We start from the raw sequence: 11,043 nt of genomic DNA on the forward strand, positions 1-11,043 counted from the left end.
CATTAAATATTTTACCTAAATGCTATGACAAACAAAACAGCTGAGAAAAGATGTGTGAGCACCATATGTCACTCAGACAGACTCTTACTTACCCGGCACACTCGCACCGACGGCGGCGAGGATAACGCAGATCAGCAGCCCGGGCAGCAGAAGGGAGGCCCGGGCTCGCCGTGTGCTCCGGGTCGGAGAAAACAACATCCTTCACGGAGCTTTTCAAGTCCAGGACAGCAGATAAACGCCGCGGGGTGTCATTCCCAAATCTGGATGTAGGTCGGTTGGACGTACGCGACTGACAGAGAACAAACCGGCCCGAATGAAGATGGGAGCGTCAACTCTGAAAGAGCGTTAAGCCGCCGTGGTACAGAGCTAAAGATAGAGGAGAGAGATTTAGGAGGAGGAAAAAGGAGGAGGAGCGGCACCTCCGTTGATTGACAGGACAGATTAGCGGAGATCCCTGCGGCAGCGGAAGGATGAATGAGCTCGTGACGCAATGACGCTGACGTGGTGCTTCTTCGCTCAGGTGAAGGGACGCGTTCTGTTAGTAACAAAATAAAAGGTTTCAAAATAAAATGATTGACGTAAATGTTAGAGGTGCATAATTTCATTGTAATTAGGGATACCAGGTCATTTTAATGAGACTACTAGGGTCGTTATTATGTTAAAGTTCACCAAAACAATTTAAGTTTGCTGTAAATTTACTCAACTTTAGACCATATAAGATGTGGGTGGGTATTTATTTCAGTATATCATTAAAAAGGATTAGCTGAAGCTATATAGCTATAAAAACGACTACACTGTAAACACAAATTATTGTTGACTTTAATTGACATTATTAGTTAGTTTTTAGTTGAACTTTTTAAATAATCTCAATTTACATCATTAAAACTGACTAAAATACCAGGTTAAAGTTTGTATGCAAAAAACAAATTAACTTATAAGTTAAAGTAACTTAAAAATATTTGTTGTCGTGTATTTGATGGGGTTTATAAAAATGGCTTAATATTTTCTAATACTTCAGTGTCTTGTATTTTTGTATTTTTAAAATCCTGTAAAATTTTTTATCTTTTTTATTTCATGAAACTATATAATACAACTAAAAATAACAGTTCTTTCACACAATAATCACATTACATACGATACAGAGCAAAACCAAAATAAAATACTTATAAAGTTAAAATAAATAATGCTGTAAAAAAAGAGACAAGTATTCAAGTAGCATTAAAGATCTCATCATATTTGCTCAAGAAAGAAGCACATTTTTTATTATCAATTAATCTAAGTGATTTAATCAAATGTTCTAATTCACATAGGAAAGATGGATTTTTTTAAGGAACCTATTTTTGTGAAAGTAAAATTTTCCAGGGAGAAAGTTCACAGTGGATTCTACAGCTTGTTTTGGTTTTGAAAATAACTAAAAATCTCCTTAAGGTGCAAATTACCACTCATATTAACCTTGGAAAAGCAATATAAACTTAAATTATTCCAAAACAGTGATGATACATCGCATGAAAAAAACATGTGACAAATGTCTTCACACTCATTCTTAAAAAAAAAGGCAAATCTCAGTAACATCGCAATATTTGGATAAAAGTGCATTAATACTGTAAAATACTTTTGTAAAAAGTCTACATGATGACATCATAAAAATGAGGCCTCTGATTGGTGCTTTCCCAGTAATTTGCCTAAGCTTGAGATCCAAACAGAAAATTGCATAATATTGAAGAAGGTGGTCAACATAAAGAAAATAAGAGACACATAGCATGAGCATATTTGAGAGCTTTCGACAGTCATTAAAAATAGTGTACTGCACAATGCTAAGATCAGTAATATTTAATCGCAGTATAGTGTACAATGCATCAGCATCTTTGCTAAGTCCAAAAACAGTAATGTGGAAATGAACAGAAATGTTATGCTCCCTTGTAAAAGTATTTTGTAGTATTTTTCAAAATACAAAATGAAGTATTTTATTTTGATTCATTTCTGGCTGCTGTTTTGTAGTTTATTTTGATACATGTAAAATTGAGGTATTTGGTGTTTTATTTTAAAATACATTTCAATGTATTTTTGCCCATCCCTGGTGCTAATGTTGTATTCAGGCCCTGGCCAGGAAGTCAAAACTGAGGGGGCACTTTAAATCCATAGGGGGCACTAGACCTGGTGACTGATTTTGGTCTCTTGTTTCTTTCATTCAGGCTATTTATTCACATTTATTATTACTTTGCATTACTGCCTAAGTTACTTACCTAAGGCAGTAATACAGGCTACGTTTTAATAGTAATAACAATATGCAGTTTCGCTATTACGAATTTTATTAACGATGGTAATGCATACCGCTTATTAATGCAGACGGATCATGGCTTCAGTGCCAAACGAGTGCTTTAAATCATATGTTATTCTCCTTATTTCCGTTTTATTTCAAATAACAGGTCTATGAATGTTTAAAGTTTTAGGTAAAGACGTCAAATTATGCCCACACATGCAAGCTGACCCACGATCAGACTATTCATTTAACCGGTAAATAAATATATCCCGCTTCAGCCTATTATCCAACCAACATTAGGGAAAAGCTAAATGTTACAATCGAGTGTCATTTAAAACAATTACTTAGTTACATTTTAAGGCATTAGTGTAGCCAGTAAAATACCTAAAAAAATACCAAAATTTACATGTTATTAGTATTACCGTGAAAATTTGTTAAATTTTGGCACGTATAACACGCAACTTAATATGCTATATAACTTTTTTTCATCATTTTAAATGTAAAAAACAAAGATTTATCTTATATTATCATAAGTGTGTTTTTTTCGTGATATTGTAAACCATCATAAACCATTAGGTTACTAGACCTACCCGTCATTTTATTTATTAATTATTTTATTTATTAAGCCTTTTTTAATAGCTTGTTTTCAGGTTATTTTCATTTTAGGGCCATGAGCTACAAGTCAACCAAACTTGCTCTTAAAATAGATCTACAATATATTTTATGTTGTTTAATTTTGCTTGAGCAAATAGCAGTATAGCCTAAATTACATATTTTTAAAAGATTATCATTCAGCCTACCTGCAGCGCATGTGAGAGGTTTCTCGGTTGATCCGCGGTAATTCCACTTAAGCAATATATACATATTCCATTTATAACACTGCAAACTTGACTTTGCAGGCCGATCATCTTTAAACGCAAAAGGCATTTATTATGTGTTATATCTTGACTGCTGCTGCATAATGGGATGTTTCTCTACACAACTGTAAAAGTGCGCTTTTTAGCAAAATGAAAGCAAACATTTAAAGGGTTCTGCGTTTTGTCAATTTTAGCTTAATTGTAATAATATTAATAATAATATTAATAAATAAATTCAAATATTATTTATAGTGTAGCCTACTGCAGGACTGTGCAGTAAACTATTTATTTTTATTAAAACATTTTTATTAGGCTACATCTTCCCGAATAACTAATAAATGACTGGCAGTTGCGTCTCTGCTAAAATTAATTTCACAGCAAATTTCTTATGTTTTTTTTTTTCCTTTTAGAGCTCAAGAGAGTTGTGTTTAAATAATTAGTTAACCAAAACATGTAATGAATTAAGCTGCTTCTATCATGTAACCCACTTTTCTCCCTAATTGTGAGTTGAGTGCGCCTCCATCTTTTAAAGGCTATTTACGGGCGCACCTGACCGGATCTCTGGACTATAGGACTAGCTTTAATCTCACCATTCTCATAATTCAATTGCTATGCCATATATTTTAAAATATTAAAATGTGTGTTCTGAAGGTTGGAACGACGGGGGAGTTAATAATTAATGACAGAAAGAATTTTCAGTTTGAGTGAACAATCCTTTATAAAAACTGGGGGGCACAAACTCTTTCTGAGGGGGCAATGTTGGGCAAAGTCTGGCAGCTCCTGAGATGAAGAGCATCTGACAGTCAGGGCTAATGATGAAACTTCTGCTCAGACAGCGATGTTTACGAGCGAGCCAAATGCTGCATTGTGTAACTATGGTACACAGTACTGCTACTTCATAGTTGCCTAAATATCATTCTGAAATCCCACCAAGACTCTCAAAGAGCATAAAAGAGTAAAAAGAGTTGAGCATAATACGACGTGAATACTAGTTAGCTCCCATAGAAATATACATTGGATGTCCCCTACCCTGATGTTGTCTCCTGGAATAAATGCGTCAATAGAGCCGCCATTTTAGTACAGATTAGCGCTCCTTTGAAATGAACGCTCCTTTTAATTGAGCGCCATCTAGCGGTCACATAATCTAATGACTAATATTATGATAACTTGTTCAACTTCTTTTAGAAATATAAATAACTTGACATCACTTTTTTTTCCTCACCACCACACTGGTCTTTTTCACAAGACAAAAATTTTGTTGTTGGAAACTGTATTTTATATACTTAAATTTGACTTTTGCATGCTAAAAGTACTTGAGTAAGAGACGTTTTACTAGATTTGGTCATAAAAAAAACTCCCTGTGATGTGTGTAGCCTATACCTGCTGTATGTAGTCAACCTAAATCCTACTGGAGGTTGACATACAACCAAAACAACACCCATTCTTATCTTAGGACATTTTATTAAGCAAATTTTTAAATAACAGTAAGTTCATGACATGTTAAATATATAGTATCATTTGCTTGTTTTAAACATACAGAATAATAATAAATATAGTTATGAAACAACCATAACATAACCCTTATGTCTTAGGACATCTTTGATTAACTTTTTATATCTACACCAAACGTTGGCTAATGAAAGTACATTTATAACAACCATTTATATGTTAGACTACTGTATTGTCAAACCATGTAGCATACAAATGCATTCAACTGACTTACATGACAGTGCATTGCTGTAGAGGACAAATAAAACACGAGACAGGTGTTTAGAAAGAGTGTAGTTTATTTAGTTTGACATGCAAACAAGACAAACTTTCAGAAAACAACCGTGAATATAACCCGCGGTTGTCTTCAATAGTCTTTCTTTGCTCAACAGCTTAGCTGAAAAACAAAGCAAAACATTACAACAGTCAGACAAAGAGCAAAGAGCATAGAATCACCAAGAGGCGACACTACACTTTGGGAAACAATAACACGCTTTTGAATAAATTAAATAAAAACAAAGCAGCTGCTTTCCATCGCGACAGCAATGAGATCCAATGGACGGCCGATCGCTTTCACTTCAAAATGGCGGAATCCGGGGCTGTTGCTCTTGATCATTCTAAGCTCTTTGCATAAAGTTAAATCATAACAGTTACCATGGTGTCTATTTTAAACTATAGTAAACTAAAGTTTGAAACTATAGTTTAAAATAGACGATGAGTGGGCCTCGCTACTCCCACCCACCATAACCCTCGCAGCGAGGTCCCACTACCGGCCCCCCGTGTTTCCCTGAGGGTCCTCGGGGGTTGTTTGTTCCCTGCCTAGGGCTCAAAGGCCGCCTCGCCCCAGGGAGTGCACGAGAAGACCGGGCGCCAGGCCGTGCCAGTATTCACTGGATGTTGCTCGGCGGCACATTTCGAGCAACAAACACGTAATATTCCTTGCGATGTTACGTTTATGTACGTAAACCACAAGGAACTACAGCACAGACGGGCCCGAGTGAAGCTTCACGAAGCGGACTTCGTGAGATTGGCGTGGCTCCACTCGTACCGTCGGTATTGAACTCACCTTGGTCAAGTACAACAGCAACACCGAGCGAACTGACAGAGCTGATAGAGAGCACACGAGCTTTATAGAAGCGCAGATGCAAATGTTTACAAGGCACGTCACTGCTGTCTCGTTGTCATGGCGAGCGCTGAAGAGGGCTCACCTGATTGGAGTACACAGATTCAGGAATCTGCGTCACGGCGAGTAGCCGTCTGCCGTACACAAAAATATATTAAATATATTCAATATATATATTTTTTACATTTTTGGTGCTGTGTAATATTCTGGGATGCAGTAGAATATGGAGACAGATAAATATAATTGGGTATATGCCGAGCTAGGGTTGTTCCCATATACTTATAAACTTCCGGTGACCGGTTATTTTGAGTTTTTTTCCACTGTATACGGTTCCTTTTACAGCATTTATGTTGTAATGTAATTAAAATACATTCAGTTAAATAAACTTTGGCATTCATTTAGTTGTTCAAGCGTAACACGAGACAAATGGCCTTTTACTCGCACTCGCCCGTCAGAATCGGCAGGATAGCGCAGACGCTCCATTCAATATATACTGGGGTAAAATAAATGCTCATATTATAAAGACATGGCGGGGAAATGTAATTTAATGCAGTGCTTCTAGTACAATCTGAGACCCACTTCATATAAAATATCAGTCAGCCAGTGGAGATCGCTGATTTTTAAAGAAAACAGACCTTAAAAACGTGCAGATTTTTCCTTTGGCATACAGTTCGCCGGAAGCGCTTAACCCAGGTCACTGGCAAATTAAAAGTCCTATTAGCATGCTTCAGCATATACCCTAAAATCCCAGAATGTCCTTCGAAAAAGAGTACGGGTTTAACCCCGGCATCCTGGCCAAATTTACCCACTGGCCTCTGCCCATCATCATGGCCTCCTAACCATCCCCATATCATAATTAGCTTCATTACTCTGTCTTGTCTCTCTGTGGTGTGCGGTCTGGTGGAAAATGGCTGCTGTCGCTTCATCCAGGTGGATGCTACACTGGTGGTAGATGAGGAGATTGCTACCCAATAAATACCAAACTAGCTAAATTTAATAACAATATTTCCCCTAAATGCTAATTTTGTACTCAATATGATGAAACTCTAAACCATTTATTTTGGGAGTGTACTTACTGTAAAAAGTGTTTTGGATTGACTTTTCCAATTTCATTAAAAAATTCTTATTTCCAAACTTCTGTATTTCCCCAAAAATTGTATTCTTTGGTTACTCTCTGAGTGTAGGTCCTTCTCATTGTAAATTTATTATTGATTTATTGATTTTTTTTAAACAAAATTTTACATCCATAAATGTAAATTTTCAAAGAAACACCCTTACATTTTATTTTCAGAAAGGACTTTGAAATTTATGTGAACTCTTTAAAAGACTCTAACAATTACACTGCATTTAAAACGCTTTCTTGGTGTAAATCATTTAAACTTGTTTAATTTGTTGGAATTCTATTTATGTAACCCTCTTTGTTCATATTATATCTTTGTAATGTTCTTTCTTGCATAAAAATGAGAAGATTCCCCCTATGTGTAAAGCGCTTTGAGTGCCAAGAAAAGTGCTATAGAAATGTAAGGAATTATTATTGTTATTACTGTTCATCATGATATAGCCATTCTCATAATTCAATTGCTATGTCACATATTTTAAAATATTTAAATGTGGGTTCTGAAGGTTGGAACGACGGGGGTGTTAATAATTAATGACAGAAAGAATTTTCAGTTTGAGTGAACAATCCTTTATAAAAACTGAGGGGCACAAACTCTTTCATTCTTTGTCCGCACTGAACTCAGTAGTATGGGGACTTTTAATATGGACACAACAATAAATTTTAGCGTGTACTCAGTCCACAGACTTTATCTGTGATTCACACAACACAATATTAGACCAAAAAGGGTCACAATTTGGTTGATTTTAATGGCAAGTACTAACATTTCATCAGTCAATACAAAACAGCAATTTAAAAAGACACTATTAAAAAAATCTCGTCACAGCAACAGCATGTTCCATCACTCTGGTCCTCGATAAATGCTTTCCCCGACCTTTAAAACAAACATCACCTTCTCAAGTAATCTATAGAAAATATCTTAAGACATAAATATAATCCTATCTGATCTGTATTATGCCACACGTCGAAGTGAATCAGTCATAAAGCCCTTAGAGAAACAAGAGGTACACAGGTTTGAACGTAATTCGTCGTGATTAATTAAACTTATGAGGAGAAGGTATAAGCATTCATACACGTGACTTAACCATTTAATACTCTTCTGCAATTCCGAGCTACAGTATGGCTGTGTGAGAACTTGCACTGGAATCAACAATCAATGCAAACATTCCTAGTATTATAACATTAATGCAAATATTCCCATATTAAGTGATGAATTTTGTGTAAAATGTACATACAGTGTGAAAGTGCTGCATGTGGAACAGAAAAAAATGAAAAATATACAAGACTAATTGTAATTCTTACAACTTCTCATTGCACAAAACATGTAAATATCCCTATATAGTCTTTCTGTCATGACAGATGCATCTCAATTCATGTTTGTCTCTCAGAAATCTTCCTTAAAGGGATAGTTCACCCAAAAAATGATAATTCTTTCATCATTTTACTTACTAATGTTGAAAAAACAGCTATTAACGTCTGTAGTACATTTTTTTTCCTACTATAGAAGTAAATGCATGTTTTTCCCCCTCAACATTCTTCAAAATATCTTCTTTTTCGTGTTTTGGAGCAAATTGGCAAAAAATAAAGGTTTATTTCTGGATGAACCTTCCCAAATATTGAAATTAAGCAATGACTGTAAATAAACGCGCACACATACAGCTGAAGTCAGAATTATTAGCCCCCTTTGAATTTTTTTCTTTTTTTTATTATTTATTAAATGATGTTTAACAGAGCAAGGAAATTTTTACAGTATGTCTGATATTTTTTCTTCAGGAGAAAGTCTTATTTGTTTTATTTCGGCTAAAATTAAAGCAGTTTAGAATTTTTTAAAACCATTTTCAGGACAAAATTATTAGCCCCTTTAGGCTAATTTTTTTTTCAATAGTCTCCAGAACAAACCATCATTATATAATAACTTGCCTAATTACCCTAACCTGCCTAGTTAACCTAACTAACCTAGTTAAGCTTTAAATGTCACTTTAAGCTGTGTAGAAGTGTCTTAAAAATATCCAGTCAAATATTATGTGTCGTCATGATGGTAAAGATAAAAATAAATCAGTTATTAGAGATGAGTAATTATGTTTAGAAATGTGTTGAAAAAATCTGCTCTCCGTTAAACAGAAATTAAGGAAAAAATTAAACAGGGCGGTGAATAATTCAGGGGGGCTAATAATTCTGACTTCAACTGTATATACACATACATAAACATACAGATTTAGCATTGGCACGTGATAAAACAAACACAGTCTGTGACATAATGATAAAGGCCACTGTATATGCCTTCCACACACACACACGCACACATGCAGACATGTTCAAGTCGTAAATCAATGATTTCCCTGATGTTTCTGCACTGAAACTCTGGTCCATTCACTCTCATTTAAACATCCGTGTATTGACTACAACACTGTTTTTTGGGAGGGTGGGGGTTGGTCTTGGGAGCCCTGTTTTAAGACTTCAAGCCACTTAGATTCTGAGGATGAATTAAAAATAACAATAGTAATAATGCACCGATCTTGTGTTCAGTCATGAAAGAAAAGTCTGGTGTGAGCGTTTCATTTACCACTTTAAATTCCCAAAGCGACTGCATTTCAATTGAAGACGATTGAGAAGAATCTCTTGCAATGACCATCTCACTCTGTTTAGATCAATATACACTATTGGTCAAACGTTTGGGACTGGTATGATTCTTTTTTTGTTCTCAAAGTTTTTATAATAAACCTATTTTGGTCACCAAGGCAATTAATTATATTAAAAATATGATAAAAAATGGCTTCAAAAATGTTATTAGTTTCTGTAATTAAATTAGAATTTTCAGCATCATTACTGCAGTCTTCAGTGTCAGAAGATCCCTCAGAAATTATTATAATATGCTGATCTGCTGCTCAATAAACATATATTATTATTATCATTAGTGTAAAAAACAGTTGGGCCACTTGATATTTTTGTAGAAACTGATCCAGTACTATTTAAAAGCACTGTAAGAAATGTATTAACTTTATCAATCAAGCGCTCATTAAAGTGTTCAACAGTGAAAATTCAAGACAAAATAAATATGCGCACACACAAGATTTTTTTCAAAATAAAAAGTTCTAAAAAAGTCAAATGTATCCCAGTTTCCACAAAACAAAAATAAAGCATGAAATGTTTGCAACCTTGATCTTAAAAAACCTTATTAATAATTAATTTTAATGTGCACCAATATTAATAATTGATATTAAAATGATACATTAATATAAACAAATGCAAAAATAAAAAGCAAAATATTAATTTATTTTAAATTGTATTTTTTTATTGGCAAATGTATTGTTATTATTATCATTAATAATAATAATAAATAAAAGACTTTACCTTATGATTACACATTTAATTTATCTACAAAATATTTAAAATATTAGGAACTTTACAATCAAAATTTAAGTTCACCTAATTTCGCCACATTTATTATTATCATTAGTGTTGAAAACTGTTGGACAGCTTCGTATTTATATGTGGAAACTAATCCAGTACTATTTAAAAGTACCATCAGAGATGTATTAACTTTATTAGTCAAGCGCACATTAAACTGGTCAAGAGTAAAAGTTAAAGACATAAAATAAATATGCACACGTGCACAGTTTTTTCCAAAATAAAAGGTTCCACAAAGTCAAATGTATCCCAGCTTCCGCAAAACAAAAATGAAGCATGAAATGTTTTCCACATTGATGATCATAAACATCATTACAAATTATTAATTTTAATGTGCACCAATAATAATAATAATAATAATAATAATAATAGCTCATAATAAAATTATACATCAAGTAAATTCACAAATAAAAAGCAAAATGTTCATTTATTTTAAATTGTATGAATTTTTTTAATTGGTAAATTTCTTATTATTATCAATAATAAATAATAAATATAAGACTTTACATTATGATTACACATTAATTTATCTACAAAATATTTAAAATGTAAAGGAATTTCCAATTAAAATTCACCTAATTAATTAAGTCCACCTAATTTAGCCACATTTATTATTATTATTATTAGTGTTTAACACTGTTGGGCCACTTCATATTTATATGTGGAAACTGACCCAGTACTATTTAAAAGAACCTTTAGAAATGTATACACTTTACTAATTAAGCGATCATTAAACTGGTCAAGAGTAAAAGTTAAATAGATAAAATAAATATATGCAGAAAAGATTCCA

At 33.8% G+C, this 11,043-nt stretch overlaps 1 protein-coding gene and 1 long non-coding RNA gene across 2 annotated transcripts in view; both read right to left on the minus strand.

Annotated features, from left to right (window-relative positions):
- npdc1a (neural proliferation, differentiation and control, 1a) overlaps positions 1 to 311 on the minus strand; it is a 48,793-nt gene extending 48,482 nt beyond the window's left edge. The window contains exon 1 of the mRNA NM_001128783.1: positions 93 to 311. Within this exon, the coding sequence (NP_001122255.1) occupies positions 93 to 198 (106 nt within the window). The 5' untranslated portion in view covers positions 199 to 311. The remainder of the gene's footprint in view (positions 1 to 92) is intronic.
- A 7,258-nt stretch (positions 312 to 7,569) lies between these two features.
- LOC141379823 (uncharacterized) lies at positions 7,570 to 9,619 on the minus strand. Its single transcript, XR_012396662.1, has 2 exons — positions 9,409 to 9,619; positions 7,570 to 9,318 (listed from the first exon to the last, which is right to left on the minus strand). It is a non-coding gene; the product is annotated as an uncharacterized lncRNA (long non-coding RNA).
- Between the last annotated feature and the right edge of the window lie 1,424 nt (positions 9,620 to 11,043).

This window comes from Danio rerio, chromosome 21, assembly GCF_049306965.1.
Source record: "Danio rerio strain Tuebingen ecotype United States chromosome 21, GRCz12tu, whole genome shotgun sequence".
Classification (NCBI taxonomy): domain Eukaryota; kingdom Metazoa; phylum Chordata; class Actinopteri; order Cypriniformes; family Danionidae; genus Danio; species Danio rerio.